This window comes from Blennius ocellaris, assembly GCF_963422515.1.
Source record: "Blennius ocellaris genome assembly, chromosome: 20".
Lineage (NCBI taxonomy): Eukaryota > Metazoa > Chordata > Actinopteri > Blenniiformes > Blenniidae > Blennius > Blennius ocellaris.
This window is the reverse complement of record NC_137669.1, coordinates 18,618,632-18,644,638: the sequence shown is the minus strand read 5'-3', so window position 1 is coordinate 18,644,638 and position 26,007 is coordinate 18,618,632. Positions and strand designations below refer to the sequence as shown.

The 26,007-nt window shown below is 40.2% G+C and overlaps 1 protein-coding gene across 1 annotated transcript in view; it reads left to right on the top strand.

Annotated features, from left to right (window-relative positions):
• Positions 1–26,007, top strand: part of nudcd1 (NudC domain containing 1) — a 33,680-nt gene that overhangs the window by 659 nt on the left and 7,014 nt on the right. Inside the window, exons 2-8 of the mRNA XM_080516329.1 lie at positions 367–521; positions 2,559–2,744; positions 3,954–4,137; positions 6,324–6,512; positions 12,273–12,480; positions 17,882–18,026; positions 19,352–19,477. Coding sequence (XP_080372455.1) covers positions 367–521; positions 2,559–2,744; positions 3,954–4,137; positions 6,324–6,512; positions 12,273–12,480; positions 17,882–18,026; positions 19,352–19,477 — 1,193 coding nt within the window. The remainder of the gene's footprint in view (positions 1–366; positions 522–2,558; positions 2,745–3,953; positions 4,138–6,323; positions 6,513–12,272; positions 12,481–17,881; positions 18,027–19,351; positions 19,478–26,007) is intronic.

Below are 26,007 nucleotides of genomic sequence, written 5' to 3'. Positions count from 1 at the left end.
AAAGCTACCATATAATGTTTTGTTGCAAAAGAGCTGACATGACATTTAAGTTGCATTGTGTTGTGGGCATGCTGCAAGGAGTTTGCATGCTGTGTCCCACGATCCTGCACAGAATAAAGCACCAAACAACATACCAACACACAGAATTTGTTTGTTCCTCTGTTTTGGAATATATTGTTTCTTTTTCATTCATGATCACTCATTTCTGTATTTGTGGCATTTTAAAATGTTGTATTGTTACTTTAAACGATGATGTTAAATAGATGTAAGTCTCCTCAACATTATTCTAGCTTTTGTTTTCATGCATATAAAAAAACACCCGACTAATGAACACATTCTGATGTTGTCTTTGTTTCACGGCTGCAGCGGTGGAGGAGGTGAAGTTAAAAGACACTCAGTACACCCTGGAGCACATGCGTGCTTTCGGCATGTACAACTACCTGCACTTGGACCCCTGGTATGAAGACAGCGTTTTATTTGTGGACTGCAAAGGACGTGTTCTCAGTCTCACCGTCACTTTGGTGAGTCTTTCACTGGCCTGGTGCATTAGTCACTCCTGTCCCTCCACCGGTGTTGTATTGGTCAAAAACCACAGTGAAAACATGCCTGTGACAGTGGGGTTATTTCTTGCTTTTAACTGACGCACCAGCAGGTGGTGGCCAAATGCTTGTGGAACAGCAGCACCCTGATGAATTTTCAGGAGCTCATATAAAGATGGAAAAAAAATGCACAGCTGTTTAAAAAAAAAACATAAAAACCCAAGCAATTTCAGAAACATCATATTAATGGAATGTAATTAATCTCATATGATTTTTCAATCTATGCTTATGTGCCAAAAAAGATCAATTACATACATGTCAAAGAAGTCAGAGCTTCCGTTTTTATTTTCTGTTGACGGTGTGATTCATTGCCGTGGATAAAGTTTTGGATGACCTCTGTCGTTAATCACAGGAGTGATTATCAATCTATCTCTCCCCTCTGATCCACGATTGTTACCTCATACCAAGATGTTAAAATGAGGAAGAATCATCTCACTGACCTTTTCCAACAGACTTCTTTTATGTCCAAGCTATCATTGCCATAATTAGAGATAATTGAGGCCTTATTTGTGCTGTTTTAATGTCTAAACCGGCCTGAGTGATGATGATCAGACTATAATCCTGAGACACGATCTCTCTGGCTTTCAGTGGCGCCATTAAGCATTTCTGGACGGAAATGTGTCACTCCAATTCTAATTACAATGATCGCATGATAATTACCATCCCTGGCAGGCTTTTTGTGGCTCGACACATTGTGCAGAGGTGGCTGCCGCTCCGTTTGGGGCATTGAAGGTGCGATGCTGCCGGAGAAAATGATCTCAAAGGTGCATCACACATTAGGTATTGATATAATGCTCCATGGCAACAACTGGGCAGCGGCTGCTTGCTCTCTTTGAAAGACTTGATGCTATGAGTGATCCTCATGTGGTCCATTACTAACAAGGCTCTCAAGACTGTCTGAGACTGTCTCAATCACACAAAGCGAAGTCACATGGGCGGCCACATGGCATCTCAACGTCTCCCCGATGACCTCGTGTTGTTTTCTCTTCTCTGGATTTTATATGGAATGCATATCTCTCTGTGGTCCTAACAGTAACAACCTGATGATGAGGAGTTCTTAATGGTGTGCGTTAATTACTGAAATTCCTGAGGGGTCATTGGAGACTGAGGCGGTGAACTTGATCTCTTCAATTCAAAGCTTCGGTCTAATTAAAGTCTCGTCCGCGAATCACGTCCGGATTGTTGTTGTGTCACGATCATTGAGTTGGTCGCTGTATGAGCATTTTAGATCGTTTACAGTAATTCTTCAGTTGTTATTGTCGCACTGAATTCTTTTTAGTCTTTTTGCACCTTTGAAGCAGAAGATTAAGCGAAACTGTTCATGAGAGGAAAAGATTTGCTGCTTTTCTTCACCAGTGATGATATACGGACTACCTTCATTTAAATCAGTTATGTTAATTGGAAAAACCTAATTTTGGAAAGTATGACAGGCATTTTTGCTTAGACAGATTATGCAAGTTGCATAGAAAACAATGGTTTACAACTATGACAAGTTTGTAGATATAAAGTTTGTCTGAATAAAATATAATAATAGTAATTAATATTACTCAGTTTACAGTCATTGTCACTGTCCATGTAAATCCATCCTCCTTTCCATTTTCTTCAAACAGTGGAGCCTGTCCCAGCTGATGGCTAAAGGGAGGTTCCACCCTACACAGGTCACCAGTCCACACCGTCACATCTACAGGCAGTCCACCTAATATTCATGGCTCGACATTGTAATCAGATGGACATTGTATGCTCATGCACACTCAGACACATGTGAGAGTGCAGACCGCTGAGCAGCCACCCGTAACGTCTAATCTAGAACACCGCTGCATCTCAATTTTCAATCAACCTGGCCACTCTTGATCAGTAGTGCTGTCACAGCTTCAGCTATTAATAAATCCTCTGATTGTCAATATGCAGAACCAGCGTGCGTTCACTCATATCTCTTTGTTTCCCGTGATGTAAATCCAGGACACGGCTCTGGGGAAGCCGAGAGAGGTCTTCCGTATAAACACCGAGTCCACCCGGTGTGAGGACCGTCTCTGCGCCTCCCTCAGCCTCCCCTCTGCGACCTGGGCCGCCCTGTCCGACGGCAGTGGGAGGCTGTACCTGCTGCGCACCGGCAAGAGGGGAGACGGCTCTTGCGCAAAGTGGGAAGTAAGTGTTTGACAGGGAAGATGCGTGTAGAAGTCGTCTGCACCTCCATGCTTTTCTCCTCACCGACGCCAGTTTCATCCAGTCTGGGATCAGAAGGGTTGCCAGTCCGCTAAAGTGCAAACATGGACTAATTTTAAGACAATTCTTCCAGTCAATCTTCAAAGTCAGGATTTTTTAGCTGCCACCACCAAATATTACTCATATTGTATCAGTTGGAGGCCAATTCAGGACCTTATTATAGTCTCTGTGGATCAGGAGCAATTGGAAATATATACATACAATCCTTGCCACCCGTCACCAAATGACAACTTCAGCTCAAAGGGGCAATTAAAAGTATGAGTCATAGACAACAATGCTCATGAAATTATAAGGTTATGCAAATTAAAGCTTTGGAGCCAGCTCCTGTTTTGGAGAGACTCCGCTAGCCGTTGGAAATTGGCTGTAGCAGCATGAAGGGAGGAAGTCTCTGATGAGTCTTTGTGCACTTTGTCCTATTAGCAGGCACACAGTTGGGATTGGTGACAAATGAGAGTTTCCCCCCCTCTCTGAACCAACACACTGTGTGACTCTGAAAGAGCAACAGTCGTGTTTGTAATGAGGATTCGAGCCCTACAATTGTGGAGCTGAAAATCTTTCTGAATTTAAGTTTCAGTGCTCGGAAATCGCAGCCAAAACCTCACAGCTTGGCTCCGTTTGCTGTGCGTACGTGTGTGTTGTAAAGACATACTAATAATAAACCGCCTCCCAAAACACATATTTATGCAGTCATATTCCAGTCAGGCTCCTCAGCATCGCTTCAAGCAGACACTGATAGAGAAAGACTAGTCTGAATTAGCATTTCACTGGCAAAATAAAGACAAATGCGTCCCTCACAGAGGCCACTGGAGAGGCTTTAAAGAGATTTAGCAGCTTTTTGATGACGGCAGATTACATTTTTGATGATTACTTTTTTTTCTTTTTAACTTGAGGAAAATGGCTTCTTTTGTAACTAATTACAAAACTTTCCCTGAAAAGCTTTACTCTTTACTGGTACATCTTAAAGTGTCCACATTGGATTATGGGATAGAGCTTTTGATGAAGACGAGAAAATGTCGTATGTAAGCGTATGTAAGAAAACACAGTTGACTTTTTTTTTTTCCTCTCAAAAGCATCCAATTAAAAATGATAAATAATGATGTTCTCATAGTTTTCTGTTTTTTTTTTTTTTAGCCTCTGTTCACTGAAGACATGGAGGAGCCTTTCACCATCCTCCACAGTGTCTCACATGTCCAGGCCGGCGTTCACACCATGGAGGTTCTGCTGCTCCGCGTCCAGAAAGACCCGCAGGAAACCAAAGGGAGCGGATACTCCGTGTCTCTGGAGTGGATCACAGTCTCCAACACTGCAGGACATGGTGGGTGGCTCGCTGACCTGCTGTAAGTTTGCTAATTGAGCGCGAAGTAAGATCGGGCAAGTGTGCGGCACATAATTAGGATCCGGATTTCAAGCCTGTCATTACATGACAAAGTGTATTTTCACAGTCTTCTCATCCCACTGAAGTCCTCGTTAATTAGATCACGTAAGTGTGTTAGTCATACTTCTCTTATAATGAAAGCTTAATTATTACGTCCCAAATGAGATCAGGGGACACTGAAGCAAATATTGGCGAGATAGATCTTCATTAAAGTTCCTGGCGTTTGTTGAGAGCTGCTCTGACTAATGGTAACGATAAAACAGAAGCTGCCTTTTGAGAGATCTTGCCTCATTTAGGCAGATTTAAAGTTGCAGCTCTTTAAAATCTACTCGCCGCAGCTTAATCATTTATTTTCTGTCACAAAATCTACATATTGGCAAAACTAATGAACGACTAAAATGCAATTTTGTAGTTCATGAGTCATATCTTATTAATATTACCATCTTAGGAGATTTATTTTTTTACATATTTTATACTTTATCAGGAGGAATCATGCCACTTTAATGTGGTAGTTGGTTGTTTGTAATCAATTCACCTTTTCAAGGTCCTGATTCAATTCAATTCCCAATTCATTATTAATTCAGTCAGATAAATGTCAGTTAAGATGCAAATTTGGCTTGGAAAACAAATTCAGACAAGTAAAACTGTCAAGTATCACAAGGAACATTTCATCTGATACTTTATTATCAAAAGTAAAACTTTTCACATTGACTCGAGTACAATTACTATCGTCATGAATTTTTAATAAACCCCCTTTTTTTAAATCATATTGGTGGACAATGCAAGTCATCTAGATATATATATTTTTTAATTATGTGGCAATTGCCTTGGAAACTGTATTAAATGTATTTTTGCTTTTGTGTTTTCAGGCACATAGGTTTACAAAAATACCAAAAAACACTGACATGTTTTGACAGTGCGCTTCAGTCTTCATCAAAAACATCAGAAGATATTTTAATTTACTTGTTATTTCATTTGAGTTAAATCCGAGGCAGAAACTGCTCAACGCCAAATTTCTCAATCGTAGGAAATTGTGCTGCGGGAAGACGATGGTTGTGATGCCTGCTGCATCCTGTGTGGGCGAGTTGGACGTCTTTTAGTTGTTACTGTTTTGAGACTGAACCAAACAGATGATTTGAAAAACATTCACACTTTCACAAATGCAAGCATACAATCAAAGAAGTCTCATCTGTTTGTTTTCGGTCAATCAAATCCTGCAAATAGGAATAAACACTTAAAAGTATTTGTTGTGCCTCGATGTCGAGGTAAAAAAATATGTACACTCCTTTCCGACTCCTAATGTTGATTAACGCTGCGGTCTAAAAGCAACTGACTTTTTTTTTTTAAGTTAAAGGAAATGTATTTTTCTTAAGTGAGCAAAGATGGTCAAAAAGGCTTCAGGCTGGGCGAATAACAAAAAACTATAAAGAAGGTCTGGTGTGATATCTGATAGGAAAAGACAAACATAATCCTATTATGCCGATTGCGATACAATAAATAGGAGAATAGTTATTATCATAAAGGGTTAAAATGAAAACTAATCACTGTGTGGGGAAAAAGCACAACTGATGGCCTCAAACACATTAAGAAATTGAGAAATTCCACAAATTGGCTCTTGACCAGATGTTGAAATAATGACTAGACGTGCAAGTAACGGGCGAAAATAATTGTAAAGCTGAATCAATATCTCCAATGACAGCCGATCATTACGCCTTCATTAAAGGCAAAATAACAGAGCTACAGTATTTGTACAGCTTTGTGCTCCTAATGAAATGGTGAGCAAATAAAACTGCAGTAATTAAAGCAACAAATACATATCGCACAAGAGTTTTAATTAATAGCAAGAAAATCACCTGAGACAGACTGCACACTTTTGCAGGCAGTTGACGAGTTCGTATGCGATGTATTATAAAACGGAACAGACTGGCAGGCGAGGCAAAACATCACGGTGGAAGTAATTTGAGCTCTGTGTGTAAGAACCGTGAGAAAGGTAAAATACCGCGACCCCTCCGCGTGGAGGACTTCTTGACATGGAATGCCACCGCGTAATCTCTCTCGCCGAGTTTAATAGAGGACACGACGACTGTGCGCCTTCATCACGGCAGCTCTCGCTCCCTGGCATGCAGGTCAGGAGAAGAAGTACGAGGTGAGGAAGAGGAGGGTCCTCAGGGGAAAGACGGTGCCTCACTACGCAGCCGTGGAGCCTCACGGGAAGGGGCTGATGGTGGCCTCGGAGAGACCCTTTGTCTTCACGCACGTGGACGGCCTTCCCGTGGAGCAGCCCGGTCCAGAGCCCATGGAGGTGGAGAAAGCAGGTGGGTCAAAGAGGCTGCAGGGAAATCTCCCAGGAAACGGCATCGCCTTTCTGCCTTCTGGGATTTCTCCTCCGTACAACACAGATTAAGTGACTCAGAAAACAGCTTTGAACAGCTGACTGCAGTAATGTGATGAACGTCAGTGCACCGGATTTCTGCAGATAAATACTTTTCCTCCACAAGCCACTGTACCGTTCCAAAAACACTGAAAAACTTCAAAAGACAAAAAAGCACTGCTGAAAGGAGGTGGGGACATAATCACTGTTGACCATGAGGGGAAAAATGGCGCAAAAAAAAAAAAGTCCATCACTCAAGTTCTTCCTTCTTTTTTTTTTGATTGAGGGACAGACAAATGAGACAGAGTTGTAAATGTGAATCTGTGTGGAAAGTGTATCGTCAGGGAAGGTAGATATTACTGTCACCACATTCTGCGTTTTCTATACTAATAGAGGACAATTAAAACGACTGAGGTCAGGCCCCTGAGATTGCACAATCCCATGCAAACGGAGCTTGTTTTCCTGAAGGAGTCGCTGCCTCGTCTCTCAAACCTCGCAGCACATCACTAACGAGGCAGAACTAGAGACGCAAGGTAGACCTTGAAGAACAAGCTATGAATACAGAACTAAACAATGGGAGCTGTTACCTTGGTAATCTGTCCAAAGAGTTGAACATATTTGATGACTTTTTTTTTTTGTTTCCTTCAGACTTCAGGAAATACTAAAGGAGAATTTGACAGTAATTTTATTTTTTAGCAGCACAGTCTGACCAGAAAGACACATGGTGGAACAACAAGCGCCGACCAGGCTGCAGCCGTCTACCAGAGGCACAAATCACCCGATCCATCATTTCTGTGGTTCCGGTCATTATGCAGTTGCATCATGTAGTTTTTATTTTTTTTTATTTTTTTTACTTTTTGAGGCATAGAAATATATCTCCCTTCACTCATTATCCTTAAGAGCTGCGAGCTGAAAGCACAAATTCACGAGTTGGGTGGTCGTCATAGAAACGTCTAAGTGGGAAGTAGAATATTCCCAATCAGACCAGGCGAGGTCCCCGAGGGTCTCCGCGAGGTTGGGTTGTCTGTGCACAGATACACTACAAGCTGAAATACTCTCATTAAAAAATGTATGATAGATTGTTTGAGTTTAAAAGCTTGTGCCTGGTGAGATTAAAAGACATGAAAGGGATTTTTGTCAAATTTTATGTTAAATTACAGACACACAGGTGTGTGTTGTAATTTCACAATGAAAAAAAACAAACAAAAATGCAGTTTTAAGCTGAGATAAGATGATTAATCATTTCTCAAGACTGTACCCAAATCAATTCCTTTCAACAAGTTCTGGATGTTTTTCTTGTGTCGCCATGTCGGGAAGCTTGAATGGATTTCAGATGTTTTATTGTCCACGGAGCATGATGACCGGGTTCGTCTGGAGAAGCATCTCGTATCTATGGGAACAATTGAAGGAATCGAATGTGACTTCAGATTCTTCACAAAAGTTATTTGCGACTCAGATGAAATACTTTTTTTCCTTTGGATCAGATGTATTTTTAGGCTCTGTAGCTGTGCAGCATTGCTTTCTGCCTGCTCGCTCACATTTGTGCTCTCAATATTTCACTCGTAGTTGCTAATTCTGCCTCGGCTCTACAATTGTACCACCGCATGTTTATATCTGGACGTTGAAGGAGATAAATTGGGATTTCTCATACAATTTAATTGCTATATTTCTGGGCTCTCCAGAGTCAGAATCCGATTCCTTCAATTGGAATGTACACAGGGTGTTGAGGCAGCTCATTTGTTGCTGATTTATATTTTAAGCAGGTAAAGCAGACATCAAGTGCTGTTTCTGAATTGTTATATTTAAATAGCTGGCTTATACATTAATTAAGCATTTAACATTTTTTGTTCTTGTTTTCTAAAGTATATATTTTTTTATCAAGTACGATAAATGCACAGAATATAGTTTATGTTTTTGTTCAGACCTCCTCACTTCTTAACCCTAAAAACCTTTAGTGAAACTTTGTTTCCTCAGCGTCAGTTTAAAATGGTAACTCGGTGTCACGTATTGATTTCAGTTGAGGACTTCAGCTTCACGACTGGAAATTGCAGATGCGAATCAGTAAACAGAGTTAATACTGGGTGGATTTAATTTATTTTGTCCTAAACCAGGCTCATTTTTGCCATTTGCACTCAAATCTAGGAGGACTTTCTGTGTGGCATTCGGAATATGCGTGGTATTTCTAATGTTTCCATGGTGCTAGTTGGTAATATCCCCACGAGTCCACTTCCACCTCGAGCTCGGCACCAGTTCATAAAATGTCTGAAGGGGGTTGAAACAGTGGCGGGAACCGTTCTGTTACTGCACAGAGGTGGAAAACTGCCATCGCAACCTGCATCAAAATGGTTTCAACAGGTTTGGTTTGTTGCCGCATTCGGAGTTCAGTCAAGCTGAACCCTGAATATTTGTATGGAAGCAGGTGAAGACCCGCTATTGAAATGCTCCCAGGCTGCAGTTTTGTTGCACTCAAAGGTTGTGATGCCAGCTTTTACACAGCGAGAATAGACGACGTCAACACAGCAGTCGCACCAGTTGGTTTTTATCATGCATCGCCCCAGGATCAACACACTTTGAGATGATGTTGGCAGGTACATTTAATTAGTTACCTTGCTTGCATGAAAGAAAATTTGAAAATCTTTTTTCCAAACCCTTAATGAGTTTTTGAACTGCCTCATTCTCTGAGCATCAAATATTATGTAAGTGGAGTTAAAAAAAAAACAGAGTTAAGGCCACTGAGCCGTACCATCTATATCTATTTATCTATATCTATGTTGTATTTCTTTCTTTCATGCCTGACAATGCTCGCAAACTCCAAACAAATAGATAAGCAAACAAGTCCACACAGATACACGTACACAACGTGACCCAGACCAGCAAGGGTATTTGTTGATGGTGCTGAAGCAAAAATAATAGCAGCTTTTCAGCCAATCCTTTTATCGGCACTCTGCCTTTTTTTTTTTCTTCTTCTTCTTTGAGAGAGGGAGAAGTGGATAAGGTGTCAAGAGGGGAGGCATCTTCAAAGAAGCTTGTAAGTGATGAGAGAGGAAATGTTAAAGTGACCGCTGGAGGTGACTGTGTGCCGTGCTGGTGGGAAAACAGATGCAGATATGCAAAATGTATTTACATTGTGTAAATCAGGGCTGTGAGGCTGCGTGCTTCCAATGTCTTCCCGCCCCAGCACACCAGAATCCAGTGAGGGTTATATTATCAAATGGAAAAGGTGACAATGAAAGACTTCAGTGAGCAGGGAGACGATGGAATCATACACTATTGCAGCCCTGAAGGACCCTCGGGTAAAGATAGAAAAACATCTCCAGAGAACTTGTAGGACAAAGATGTTTTGTGTATTAAATCACCAAGGCCTTTCTTTGCAGAAATATCAACATTGAAGAAAAGAGATAATTGACTAAATTAAATGAAAGTTCTCATCTCTTCATAACACAAGGTAATAATAGTGTGCATATTTCAGGTCCTCACAACTCTACCACATATGGAGCAGGTATGGTAAAATAACACAGGTCTTTATTGTTTTACAGGTTACAATCTCTTGATTAACTACAAATGTAAAAAAACAACAAAAAAAAACATGGTGATCCATTTAACCACAATAACTACAGCTATTGTCAACTAAAGTGCTTTTAAATCTCTTCTGTGGACAAAATGGTCTCTTTGACTTGTATATGTCATTTAAACCACATATATAGCGGCTTTCAATTGCTTCCCAACTTTGTAATGCATTTATTCACTATCTGACGAAACTGACTTAAAGCGATCTAATAGGAAACAATATGAATAGATAAAAAAAAAAAAAAGAAGGCAATACAATATTAGAAATGAAGTTAAGACCATTTCAAAAGGGATACAAGCATGGGTAATATGAAAGATATGAAACGATGAGTAAAAGCCGTGTATAATAAAATGCCAACGGCTCACATGGTATCGAAGGCCAAAGAGAAAAGGGGAGTTTTAAGGCATGTTTTCAAAATGACTCGACAGCGCAGAATTTTTTTAAAAATATGTATTGTGAACAAAAAAAGCATATCAGTCTACCTTCGAATAAGCATACAGATACAATGGCCGGTGTTAGTGGAAAATATATTTAGAATGAGATTGTTTCTTCTATTTCTGAGTGTGCCTGGTATTCGGAGTCATTATCAGGCATCCGTGCAAAACTAAGAGTTAAAGAAGGACACTGGTCATTGGTTTCCCAGGAAAGCCATTAGCAAACATGGCCCGCTGGCTTCTTCTTCACACGCATGATCCCACCAGTGTTGGTCATATTCAAAAGCTTTCGCTCTCTGCTGGGTGTATGTGTCTCATTTCAGCGCCGCCCCCACTCCACAGGTGTTATTTTTAGCTCCAAGACAAAATGAACAGATTTGTCGGAGGATCAGAAAGGCACTAACAGGCCAGAAGAGGTGATGAGCCGGAGGCAACAGAAAGTTGGCTCCAGAGCGACGTGAGAACAGATTTGTTCCCGGTTAACAAGCAACTTCTTTCCATTCGACTTATGAACTCTGTCTTTTAAAGGGAGTAGCTCGAGTGCCAGACGCCCAGCTGCCTCATCATTTAACCAATGGATTTCATAATTACAGGTGATCTGTTATCATAAGAGATTCTTTCTTTTTTCAATTAATTAAGAGCCACAATTTGATAGAAGTCCTGTTTACCACAGCAACACTGAGTCATCCTATTAAAAACAAATATGATGAATCAGAACCTGGCTCAGATCCATGTCAAGAGTGGCCGACGTGTTTTTTCTGGCGAGTGGAGCATGGCACTACATTTAATTGAGCTCTGTTAGCAGGTGTGAGCAGACCTCATGCTCACCCGCAGACAAATAAGGATAAAAAAAAAATAAGGATAAGGCTCCACATATCTGCCTAGATCAGAGGCTTTTTTTTCCCTTTTCTTTCGACATATTGGTATAGAAAGGATAAATAAGCTCGTTTACGTCATGCTTTTACAGATGCTGTTTTCGCAGCAGAAATCTGCAGGTCGGAGTAAAATCTCAAAGTCTCTCAGTAAAATGAAAAAGCTTCCTAACAGTTGTTCCTAATCTGCCCTACAGCAACAGCATGTAGCCTTGTGGTGGAGCCCTGCACAGCTCAACAATTATGGATTCTTTATTCTTTTTATACTCCAAAATCTAACAAGAAAGCAAGTTGGGATGTGAAAGCTCATTTTCAATCCACCAACACACATGTGACAAGTTTCTGTTTGAAGACTTGATTTGTAGCAGACAGAAGTAAGCTCAAGTATTGTGATCATTGTTACTGGGGTCCTGTTTCGGACAGATAAAATAAATTCATGAAGCAGTGCAACACCGGTCCATGAAATAATTAATAAAATGGTGAACTAGTTGTATTTTTTTTTTTTTTACATAAAATAAATTGGTATTTTGATAAATTAATAACAAATTCATATTTTTTATTGATTAATAACACATTTAATTAATTATTTAACGCCGCATTTATTTAACATTTAGTCCTCCATACTGAACAGCATCACTGTCAGCTCGGTTGTAGTTTTACCCCGGTTTGACAATTTGTTCATTTTAATCGTCTCCCATCTGCAGTGTCACTGAATATTCAGTGCCATTCCTTCACTGTTGCCGGATGTTTTCATATCCGACTCAGTGACAGCTGGCCGAGGACTGTCATTAACTTCTGCCCCTTGCATTTCTCTCTTTTTCCCGATTCAGATCCCATTTACTTTTGGCAGCAGACTGGGGAGGACATCACGGTGTGCGTACGCATGCCCGAAGGCATCACCAAAGAGGAGGTGCAGTTCAGGTTGACCCCCGACAACGTGACCATCGGTGTTCGAGGTTTCTCCGCCCTGCTGCAAGGGCAGCTGTATGCAGCCGTCGACCCCGAGGCCAGCGCCTGGATCATCAAAAATGACAAAAGGTTTGGAATTAATCTAAAATATACTATGAATTCAGGGTTTTCAGATGCTCAAAACCTTTTTGTGACAGAGGCAACCTTGCATCAGCATTCAACTTACGCTTTGTTTATATCATATTTTGAATACAAATCTGAAACCTAAGGTTGTGCACAGTTAAGGGACCTGGATGTATAGAAACTAACCAACCAATTCATCTTTTATAAGAGACGAGGCCTACCACAATTTAGATTTAGCCAGGTGCAGGATACTTTTAGTCCATGATAATGTATGTTATAGAAACATAGAAAACAAAGCCCAGACATCCTTGTACCCTGATGTTATTCAGCTCTTCTGGGGGAGGACTTCAAGTCAGTCCAAGCTGGAGTATCCAGAGAAAACCCATGCAGAGGAGAAGAACATGCAAACTCCTCTCAGAAAGTCTTGCGCCTGGAGCCAAACATGGGTCCTCTTACAGTGATCAAGTCGACAAAACCTCTATTCCAAAATGAGCACATTTATTTAAGTACGATTGAGAAAAACAAGCACACTAAAAGCCATCACAAAGCTGCCTCATCAATACTTTTACAATACATTAAAAAAAAATAAAAAGATGAAGAGGAACTGTAGTGACCATGGGTGGGATATAGAATCATCCATTCATAGAAACAGCCAGGGCCATTTTAGGCTTCTAAACCAATAAAATAACTTCAAAATCAATTCTTAATGATGCCAGCAGCACTTACAGGAATCATGTAATATGGTCCTCTTTCTTTGTTTTAGCTGAACTATTACGTGGTGTGCTGTTTCCGTTTGTTTTCAATAGTGCTTTTGAGTGATTGAAGCAGGAAATCGTTACCTCTCAGCGACATGTTGAACCTGCAGACTCCTTTTGTTTGTTCTCCTGCAGTAAGAAGCACAGATGTCACATGAATTCTGTGTAGAGCTCACATTATCTGAATATTCTCAATTACTTACTACTGAAATCCTTTAAGAAATATAAAACATTGGAAAGCTGTCATCCATTTACACCTTTGTTACTCTTAGTTAGTTTTACAGGTTTACCAGTGTGTCTTACATTTATAGCAAACGTACTCTTCAAAACTCAGCAATGTTGAGTTATTGAAAGGTAAAGTTATCTTTGAATAAGGAGCAGAGGTGCTCACTTATTGCACATTTTATTTTGACATCCCTGCAGCCATAAAATCTAAAGAAATTCAGTCATCCTAGCAGTAAAACAATTGATGTGTCAAGTCAGAATCACAACCAGCAAGTCCACAATGCAGCCACCGAATAGGCTGGAAATGTTTACCAGTATTCAGTTCTGACAAAAATACAAAATACATTGATTAGCATTTGTTTTCTACTGTTATGACAAATAAGTGTATTTCGGTCTCAATAACTCTTGATTTGATGTTCCAACATTGAATTCCGTGTTTTGTAGATACATTCTTAAAATCTAATGTAGCCTGACATTTGATAAGACATTCAACCTTGAAAAGATCTTAGTATAAAAGGGAAAAGTAAAAAAATCAGTGAAAATGATCAAAAAGCACATCTTTTTCCCCCAAAAGAAAGCATCCAGCCCTGTTTTGGGACTAAATATAGCCATGATTTCCTTGTTGTATCACACTATGTGGGATTTTTTTTTAATTTTTTTTTTTACATTGACCGGCAGCCTATGTGTGGTTGCGTGTCGGTCTCAGCAGCTCCTATGATGATCTCTCAAGGCAAAGTGCTCCCAGTAATGAGCCAGACCCAGAGCGATTCAGGACTTCCTGCTTATCAAATCAACACCAGTAGGAAAACAGCGCCTTGACAAACGGCTTCAATAAGGCTCACAGAGGAACTGGCGGGGGAATGTCTCGGAGAAAGGTTTTCGTCCGAGGATGAGGAGTGATGACCTTGACTGGGGATAACATTGGTCAATAAAAAAAATAAAGAGTCTGTTAAGAGTTGAATCCAAGTTAAGAGTTTGTTAAGAGTTGAATCCAAGACAATAAACACGGCTCTTTGTAATGAAGCATAATAGGATCAGATGAACAACTGAAATGGAACGACATTAAAAAAACATGCGTGCATAGAAACCAGACAATGAAAGGTTTGGTATCAAACCGAGTTCTTCTCTACATGAGGTGATGCTGCACTGCAAGGAGCGACACAACTGAAACTCAGGTGAATGATCAGTATCATGACAAACATTTGGTAATACTTCATTCAGGAAAAAAACCAACCCCATTGCAAATGTTTAGAACATAACATACTCTTGTGAATATGTAGGAGAAATAAGTCAAATAAATGTATGTATCAGTCTTGGGGTGTGAGGGGGGGTTACACGGCCTCTACAATTGTATCGCATGTTGTTGTTTGAAAGACTTAAACTAAGCTTTAGTTTGTTTCAGTTGCCTTTTCAAGGTTTTCATCTTTTTTCTTTTAAGACGTGGCTTGCACGTTTTACCAGGTAAACATGTTTGTATTCATGAGTGATGCTATTCACATACGGAACAGAACCGACGAGCGCGGTTGTGAACGAGGAGCCTCTCTTTGTCTCTTTTGTACCCTGTAATCGACACCCAAATGTACATGTGACTTATTCATGAGGAGAAACACGGATTATCTCGGCAGCCACGACACGGCACGTTGTTGGTCTTTAATAATCAAAACTACATCCTGTGAGTCACCGCGATACGGTGCAGAGATGCGGAAGGGACTCGGTAGTTTTCATAAGCAACAGAACAATTGATCAGCTCATCCGTTTGAGTTGAGTCATGCGATCTGTTTTCGGACCTTTTTATATGCGCGTCTGTCTCCGCTTCCTGCTTCTTCAATGCGAGTCCTCCTGTGCTCCATTCAGTGTGAAAACATGTTACATAGCCTGTTGGTGTCCCTGATGATCCTTGCTGAGCTTAAAGGCCCTTGTGCATGAGAGAGAGAGAGAGAGAGAATGGCTGATTTTGTGTGTGTTCAGTGAAAAATATCTAAAGATGAGACGTCTTTATTTTCCATTCTGTGAGCGGATGCTTGCTCATATGTCAGATTCACATCTGAGCTTCAGCGACCCTTTATTCCCATCTCCGCTCTCTGGGTGTTGTATACACACAAATGCCCTTTAAAGTAGTGAATATCTCAAAGAAAACTCTTCTTCCTCCTGGATGTGACTGTGTTTTTCCATAAGGGCATTATGGCAGCCAAACAAAGTACTCGGTTTGATTTTTTTTTTTTCCCCCGCAAAATAAAAACGGGAAAAAGCCGTTCAGATGGAGATACGGTCAGTTTGTGTTTGTCTCTGTCCGTATATGCAGATAGCATCTGGATGGCCTTTTACAATGTAAATACCTGGAGAGAGACACTGTTGTCCTTTTGTTTGTATGGAGCGTGTTTTTCCATGCCAATGGGTAATGCTCTTCAGAGGCGGGCAGTCGAGCACCATCCTGCTTTTCTGCGTCCGGATGTGAATTAAGAAGCTTCCCTTTGTGTCTCTCTTCTATCTTCTCATCAGTGGCTAAATATAGACCAGTTTCATAACGTGCAGTGGTAGAACCCAGCAAATAGGGGAGTCGTTTCTGGAAGGCCCTTGTTAACGTTCTCTGATTGAAGGAACACTTGAACAGGATGTCATGTTGAAGCTCTCTTGCACTGCGTGAGCGATGGTCGCTCCTCCATGTTGGACTTTTCAAGGTTGACAGTTTTTATTTCAGGAGCGTTTTTCATTAGATGTGATTGAATTGATATGTTTACCTCTGAATGACGTTTACAATAGAAGGGAAAATAAAACGATGTTCACTGAAATATTGATTTCAGTTTTGCAGTGTTAGTCACATTCACCCAGCAGGAGTGCTGGCTGCCATTGGTTTTCCATGTGAGGCGTTCCACTTCCATTTACGACGAATTTGGCATTTGCCTTGTTCGGGAACGCGCCAACATGTGGACAGTGCAAGATGGGGAATTGAACCAGCAACAAACTCAGAGGAAAGTGAAAACTGCACACGCGCCCTGTGGCTGCTGCAACATTTCAGTTTTAGCTTATTTGTCTTCAGTTGTCTGACTGACGGCTCTGAAGGAACCATCATTAAAGAGAATAAAAGAAAAGTGCAGTTTATGTACTCAAGACAAGAAGAAAAGCTTATTGTTATGTGGGCTGATTGAAAGTTCTGAATGACATCTGTAACTTTGAATTGCATAACCAGTGATGATGATGATGATGATGTTAGGAAAGAGTCAGAATCATGTATAATACATTCATTAATTGAGATGTATTCACAGATAAGTCACAATAAATGGAACTATGAACGATTTGCTGCCTCGATAATTTTTTCATGCAAACTGAATAATGATGAAAGTAATTATGGAAACGAGTTTTTTGCCATTTTACTGAGGAGATCATCTTTTCTTCATGGTGGTGCTGGCGGTATGTTTGTCATAATTCAGCCCTCGTCAGTGGGGTAACAAGCAGTGGAGAATATATGAAGGCATGCATGATAAAGCACCAGGCTTACCACACTTCATTATACTGAGCTGCACACTGTGAGTGTGGAGTCTCACAGTTACACACTGACGTGGAGGATGTATCACCCTGGAAGAAATATGCATGTTGGTATTCTGATTTTATTCAGATTTATTCAATTTCTCTTGAACTCATTGGGACTTATTATTGCCCTGATTTAATGCAACGCGGCAAAAATAGAATTGGGTTCTCAGCGTACACACAAACGTAACAGTCTTTATACAGACTCCACACCTGCACCAGAGGTCAGAAGTGCTTATGCACACTTTTAATCTATTGTCACAGGAATTGTACAGGGACTCTGTTTTGACTTCACTGTCATGGGAAATTTAAATTTTTTTATAAAGATCACATTTAAAATGATTTTGAGATCATTCCTCTGCTAAGGTACGTCAGTTTAATCAAAAACACATCTGGAGTTATGAAAAACATGTATTATAGGAAAATGATAAATTTCTTATAGAAAAAAAAAAAAAAAAGCTCTTCGTGGTCCTTGTCTGACCCCAATCATCATCTCTGCATTTTTATACTCTAATTTGCTACTGATTGGATGTTTACTGAATGAATACATCTTTATTTAAGTACTACAAAAGGTTCTCCAGTTTATTTAATAAGACAGATTTTCTGAAGTTGTTCATCCAGAGATTGCTGGAATTTTTCTCTCTCTAATATTTCACAAAACCAGTTTTAAAGGTAAAACTGATCAAATCATTTCAGAATGTTTTGCTAAAAAAAAATGCCATTCAGTGCATTTCTTTCTCAATTTGAATACTAAAGACCAACACTTTAATATTTTTCAAATAAAAAAATAGTTATAACATTAAGATGACCAAGTTTTCCATAGTATTTGATTGTATGCGATTAAATATAACAACACTAGACATAGTTCTTATTTATTTTTTTCTTTTTAAATGTGTCTCCAGCTTGGAGGTGACCCTGCAGAAGCGGACCGAGGGACCCATGTGGCCGGAGCTGGTGATGGGCGACAGGAGGGGGGAGTACGTGATGAGTGAGGAACAGGCCGCCCTCATCCATGAGAGACTAACCCACCTCACCTCTGAGGACCTGGTGAGGCTCACCCTTAAATTACTCTGCTACATGTAATGAGAAATGTCTTGTATCTCTCCCACTAACATCCTATGAGAGTTGTCTCGTACTGTTTGTATTTCTGTGTAATGATTTCCTAACACAGCCACAAAACCACATAAAATACATCAATGTTCTGTTTGTATGTTCGGAATAGACATTCATTCATTCAAATGGTGGATTAGGGTGTGAATGTTGCCTACAGAGTTTAGTTCAGTTAAAAATCTAAAGGCTCTTTTCCATGGAACAACATCGTTTGGTCAGTTTATTAGTTTACAGACATGTTTTATACCCCCACAAGTATAGAAATAAAAATAAATGCAAATGAGTAATTACCTCATCATGAAATACTTACAAGCTCTTTGCCAAAAAGTTGGTGTAAAATGTAGATTAAATGTCACCAAAAAAAGCTCCGTTTGAGTTTAATTCCAGAAAAAATAAGACCAATCACAGATTTTTGACCTTCTCCAAGGGACAGAGGGAAATGGAACACATTCCACATCCAGATTAACATTAACTGCCTTTATTCATTTATTTAGTTTGGTTATCACGTGATTTTATGTCATAATTTGAAAGGACACGTTTGAAAGAACATTCAGTTTGGTTTAATGGCAACAGGTCAGTCACATAACAAAGAACATCTCACAAATCTGGAAATAAAATGTTGAAATGATATATCGATATATTGCATGTTTCTTTTGATTTGAACATGGGCTGATGAGACATAAATAAATTATGAAAGATCAATAGCAAACAATATTTGTGATTTACTTAATTAAACATATTGCTTGTTTTCTTTTGTTTAGATTTTGGGTTTAAGTTTAATCTAGCACATTGCTCCAAACTTGACCAATCATCATGTTTTTTTATCAGAAGTGTGGCCTGATCACTTTGAAGTCTTGTCAGTTAGCAGTATATGTATGAAAATTGGATTAATAAAAAAAAAACAAAAAACTTGAATGATGGGTTTTTATTCTTAGGATGTTTTCTGGTGACCTTAAGTTCCTTATTGCCGTCGACCCTTCCAGCTCCCAGCATCCCTCCTCTTCCTGGGCCTCTCTTCTTGCTCTCCACTTCAGCTGCTCTGAGCTCTTGCCGCGACGGCGTGTTCACATCATTACCCTTTTTGTTTTTCAGTCGCTCTCGACATTTTTGGCCACTTCCTGTCTCGTTCTCTTTATTAGTATCATCTGGGTCCACTCGAGGCTCTCTGTGGCTTTTTCATGTTAATAAATGCTAAACAAGTGAAACCACAGAGCCCATCATGTTTTCCTCTTCTTGCTTGTTTTTTTTGTTTGTTTGTCCAGAATGGAAACCCAGACAGGGACAAGCCCCCTTGTAACTCCCAGGAGCTGGAGGACTGCGATGGCTTTCCAGACGACAGCTCCAGCCTCACACACTTTGATGAAGAATCACTCAAGCCCACTCAAGTGGTGAGTAACATGGCTCCCCCTTCCACTGGTAAACACACAGATTTCGTCAATCCTCCTCTCCTGAGGGTTCATAAAATTTTCGGCGTTTTCTCGCACTTCTTGCAATCTTTTCCGTCCGCTCACATACACCGTTACCCACCTGATTCCCACTGCGAGCACGAGGGCACGTTTCCCGTCGGCCGTGCTCCCCGTGAGCCGGCCAGCCAGGGCTGGCGTTGCCCTTTAACAAGCCACTTGTTCGCAGGGCTCCGCAGAGGCCGAGCAAAGAGGAACAGGTAGCCCCACTTCATCAATCTTCCTCGTGATTCGAATCAGAAGAAGCCGGGCCGTTGGAGCTGACAGCTATTTTTACAAATGCTCATGTGGAGAATATTTTCATCAAGTAGGGTCTGAGGGTTTGGAGAGGAGGCTAGAAAGCCACAGGGCTGATCACTTGTCATGCACTAGAGCTCATATTTGCTTTCTGACGTCCACGTTATTATTTTTTTTCTTACATTCCGTTCTTTCGCGAGTCCCCAGTCCCCAGGCCCCCCCCCCCACCATTGTTGTGCAGGTCACAGCTGAGGCTCATATCAAGTCATTCTTTTTATATGGAGAGAAGGCCTGTACTTGTGTGGAGATACCGAAAAAGAAATATATATAATTCATCCACTGAATGAATAAATTGTATCAAAGAGGTGAAAAGCTTAAAAAAAAAAAAAAAAGCATTGAAATGAAACCCCTGCAGTGTTTGGTCAGACTTTCATGCGTGCCTCGATTCCCAGCAGAAGCCTTGTGTGAAGAGTCCGTGAGTTCCGACTGCCTTTCAACAAACACTCCACCTCTTTTTTGTCTTCTCGCATTTTTTTTAGGCGCAGCTATAGTGTGTCATTTCTCGAGTATTTGCACTGTAAAGTAACCCGTCAGTGACTGATTTCTTTTAAAATGGACGAGGATCTTGGATTTGTAAATAATAGATTAAATATCTAAAAAGGAAAAAAAAAGGAGAACAATTTATCTTCTTTGTTTCGGTGCATCAAACAAGCAGTATTCTTCCTCTGGTTAAATCATTCTGCAAGTTTTTTTAGAGCATCTCGGAGATTCGGGAGGTTAACTTTTATGAACGTGTGAAAAACCGGTGTCCTTGTATCCCGCTGTCGGTGGAAACTCGCCTCTGGTGAAAAAGTTATGCCGCACGGAATATATGTGTTCCAACGAGAAAAACAAGTTGAAGGTTGGTGCGGATGTATGAAAAACAACATCAATCAAAGTTTATTTTCCAATGCTTCTTTTGTCGTTTCTTGAATTAAGTAGAACACAAATTACACAAACTATGTACCCCTATATCTCCAGAAAGAGATATATGTATGTAACATACATACAGAAATGCAGCATCAGTAAATACATATACATAGATGTACATTTGTTACTTCTTTGTCATATCCATATAATGTTACGTCATGTCCTTTTGACCTGGGTATGCATGCTTCTCTAAAGCAAAGCATTTTGTTTGATATTAACACTTACAAAATATCAAAGTACAAAATGGAATCTCATAGCAATTTTTTTTATAATCTTTGTCGATATTTTGTATAGGTCATGTCAAAAGGTTTCACTTTTACACCGGTACAGTGTTTGAATGATCCCATTTCTAATCCATGTCTGAAGGCGATTCAGGCTTTGTTTTGTTCAATTTCTGTGGGTTTCTACAACTTTGATTGAATATTCATGTGTCGCAGAACCATACAGATTGGTCCATTATTTAGAAACTTGAACTTCATCCACCAGCCCTGGTAATGGTTTGTTTCATTTCGTTCAAACAATATCACGGCTGCATTTGTCTCTATTCTTGTCAGATAGGAGCTTATTTTTTGACCAGTCAATGCAAAAGAGTTTTTCAGGGGGAAATAATTTTTAATTGTCCAGTCAGTGTTGCACATACCACGAAAAGTCAAGGTTTCCATCTCACCTCTTGGGAAATTCTTAATAATAAGCACAAATGAACGTTTTTGAAAATCAGAAATGAAGCCGGATGCGAGTGCTCTTTTCATTTGTGAATGCAAGTCTTTCACTGATGTTCCTCTTTCACTGTCTTTTGCACAGAATAATATCTGTGTTTATGACGGGGGAAGAAAAAAAATCCCTTCACAAGAACTATCACAACATTTTTAAAAATGAAGCCTTTCATTATGCAATGAAAAGCTAATGATAAGCATTCAGTGTACAACACTGTGTCTCTGTCCCGGCCGTGATGAAGGGCTTAATGTGAATAAAAGCCCTTTAATGTTTCTCCCTCCATTTACTCGGCAAATAGAGCAGCCGGTCGAAGCTGCTGCGCTGAAATAAGGTGGACTGCAGTGTTACCGGTTCCATCAGCCTTTTGAAGGACATCCGTTTGCGACACGTGTGTGTGGACATGTGTGTGTTTCATCCAGGAAGCCTCACCGCTCTGTTCTTTAGTCTGCAGCTTCATTGTATCTGCTTTAATGCTTCCCGCCCGTCAAAAACTCACGACGACCTCCTTTACATAACATCTCGGCTCAGAGTTGTGGCCCTCTTAGTTTTGGTACCTTTTGTTGATGGTTTTGTCTGAAAGGGCGGAGAATAGTCGTTGTGTGAGTCACATCCTCGGTCTCTGTCATCGTGTACAAGAACATCTGGCGAGTTTGGTGATCAATGCATACCTTAGAAAATGGGATTTTGGTAACTTTATAACATCATATTTAAAAAAAAAAAAAACCCAAACAAACTGAGTTAATTAAAAGTGGATTAGATTTAGGATTTTCTTGGTCTTGAGACATTGAGCCACACTTGTTTTCCATTTTGTGATTCTGTCACTAATACAAATTGATTTCCAGCTTTGGGATTAAAAATGATGCTGGGTTTTTTTGGTAGTTCTTTTAATTTCTATTTGTGAAACACAATCAACAGTGAGATGCTGGCCATCTATCAGCTGCAAAATTTGGCTGCAAATTCCTGCCTTGCAAAGGCAGAATAATGAGTCAGATTCAGAGCTCATTATTTTTGTCTGCAAGCTCTGATCGTAAGAGATGTAGGTTGGGTAAGCATAAGATCATCACATAAAGGTAGCATCACGTTCACCTGCTTATTCAATAAGATGAATAAGAGTTTGATTTAGTACTAGATTAAATCGAGGGCTGCAAATTTAGCATAAATTGAATGTGATCATGATATCAACATGCACAATTTACATATTGCCAAAGACTTAACTGTGACATTTTCTCTTTCCATTTGTTCATGCTCTGCTAATCCTAAATGGATGAATTTTAAATGTGGAAAAAAATGTGGCAGTGCTCACGATTCATTCACAATCATTATGCAATTAAATAAATGAAAAAAATTTGAATCAATTGACGGGACTAAGTGCTATATTCTATAGCGACAGGAGCACAAAAATCAAAGAGAAATGATCTAAAGTCTACGGAGCCACGGGGTAGCCATAGTGGGAAAAAACTAAACGAAATAAAATTGCGTGTGGGAATTCCCACACGTCTACTTATCTGCAAATAATATAGTTGGTGCACACTCACTCAATATGCATCATACTCGGACAAAAAAATGAGAAGAAACTTATCTTGTCAACAGTTGAATGAAAGTTTTCAGTCATTGAGTTGGGATTTCTCCAGGTACACAGACTCCATCCATAATTCCTCAAAACAAGCTTGTTAGGTTGATTGTGAGTCTGAAATAAGCGACTGTCACAGTATATGTTTCTCCCTGTGTTGGCGCTGTAATGGATTGTCCAGCATGTACCCATGTGCCTGCCCTCTGATAGAAAAGGCTCCAGTTCAGCCCGACCCTGACTTAGATAAAATGGTGTAGACGGCGGATGGCTTAATGGATCATTCCCACCTCAGCTGTCATTTATTCCTAAAAAAAAAAAAAAAAAATCAATCTTGTCGGCCATCTTTTAAGTGCTTCTCTTTATTCAAAATGTTGTCAGATTTATCTTTTCATGTCTGTTTTTGGCTGAGCTCTCAGCCAGTTTATGATAATTAGACCATGAAGCTTTGAGTGGCTCCACGTTGTCGTCTCTGGTCTCTGGTGTCGGTCAAAGCAGAGGTTTCTGCAGGTTTTGTGAATGCTCACTTTTCATATCATCTGTCGAAGTGAAACTGTGCTGGTTTTTGTGTTGAAATCAAGACTGTGACTCCAACAGAACCATGTATTTGGAATCCCCTCCCCATCACGTGCCTCAGTGGATTGTTGGATCATCTCATACTGGATTTATTTTTTTACAGATTTTTCTTTGGACATATTTCTCAATTTTTCATTCTGAGATTGCTGTACTTTATCTACTACATTAGTATTTTTTTGGTAAGTTGATTGCTGTGGTGTAATATTCTTAGTTGCAGCTAGGCTTAAATTGCTACAAAGCCATCAGTATTGCAGCAAAAGCTAATAAACTGTATAGTTCAAGTACTTGATGGTTTTTATAGTGATCTGTTAGCCGATTGCTTAAAATTTGCACTTGAGATTTTTTTTCTGTTGTTCCTGCCAACAACAAAATTGAATTTCCGTCCCGTCATTGACCGGCCTGTGGCGCAGCTGATCTCTTCACACCCAGACAAAATACACAAGGCGGTTTTAAAAGTAAAGACTCACCCTAAATAAACAATTATTCGGTTCCTTTCTCGTTTGATCAGCTGCCTCACAGGACTGTGACGCCAGCTGTGACGGTGACGGAGTTGGCATTTCAGCCGTTAATGCACACCTCTGGCCTCTATAGACCGACGCATTGGTTTTTTTTTTCTTCCCTCCTAATTCCATCCTCTCACTTCCTCTCTCTGTCGACAAAGCCTTTCAAATCTCTGATAGAAATAAAAGAGCATTCGCTGAAAAGCTTCTTTTTTTTTTCCAAAGTGAGTGCAGGTACAAGTGATTTGTGTACTTTCCCTACAGAACATGGAGTACAATTCAGAATACTTCCTGTTGTATTCATTACGCTGCCTCTCATAGCGGCTGTATAGAGGTTCAAATATCGTAATGGAAGAACATTCTATGTGCTCGTCGCCTCTGAGCTATACAGCCACATTTCATGGTCCTCAGCAGTTGGATTTGAATACGATGACAAAGACACAGGACATACTTGAAAGATTTTGAAAAAAAATATATGTTCACATGTACTTATGTTTCGTCATGAAGCTGCAGCCTCCAAGGTCAACACAGAGCTTTCAGGACCAGTATATAACAGTTTGATTATGTGTGCCGTCCGCTTCAAATTGATCATAAACTCCTATTTTTTTTTCTTCCCAACATGGATCAACTGAGGTTCAGACCATGTTCAAGGTCGCTTTTTTCCTTAGTAGCTGGCTGCTTTTCTTATTCTTTTTTATTTATTTAAATAATTGTTATCCATAAAAGGAGGATATTACTGAAATTGAGAGACTTTAAAAAAAAATCAATGGGTTGAAGGTAAGGGAGCATTTTTCTGTATCAATGGACAGGTGTGTCGATCCCATGTGTCAGTGTACATCATGCCTGCACACCCTGGACAGTGAAGACATAGTCTAACCAAAATACAAATTTATAGGGAACATTTATGACTTTATGAATTCACTGCGGTCTGCACAATACAAGATTAGTGACGTGTGTGCTATGTTTGGTAAAACTCCTCACGGAGAGCGACTATATTTGTTCCGTACAACAATGCTGCATCAAGGCCAAAACATTTCCACTCTGTAACCATGTGACCGTGACGCTCCCCTGTCGTCATATCCAGTCGTCATGGAAACGTGACACTGCACCCTGTTAATGAAGTCGGTGTGAAAGCAGCCACACACCGAACTACTGTCAACACCGGAACACAGAGGAAAAGTCTGATTGGATGACACGTTCACGACTGTGGGCCCGATCACACCTGGCGTCCACCTGCGTTTTCGGCGACCCGTGCTGTTCGCACTGGCCGCCTCAAATTGCTTTGGCTCACCCGAAACGCACGTTAACGGCACGTCTGAACGGGCACCGTGAGAATCCACCGTCATGTCTGAAACCGAAATGGGTCGTTACAGAAGACGGACTGTTCACTAACTGTTAATATTCAGGTAAAACATCATTTAGCATTCATGAATAGTTTGCTTGTAGATTAACGCTCAAAACTTAGTCGGGGTTAAAGAGTGCAGTTTAATCAGAGGTGATTGACAGTGCTGCTTACAGAAGCAAACACAACCGTTCACATGATTGTAATTGGTGCACAAATAAAAGGACTAATGAAAACAACTCAATTGAACTAAAGCTGGGTTTTTATGTTAATGAAGGAGCCATCACTCGCTGAGTGACTGTTCACCAGGAGTGGAGTCGATTCACTAGTTTACTAGTTGACATTACATACAATGCTGTGATATCCTCCCTCTGGCACATGGACTTCTGATTGGAGCCCATTTAACCCAGCACACATTGTTTTTCTTCGATTAACAAATCATGACCTGGACTGCGCCGTTGTCCGTCACCGAGCGTACAAAAACGCAGAGAGTGAGCGAGCCTCTTCGTCGCGAAGCACAAGTGGCAGGAAAGTGACTTCTAGCGAGGAG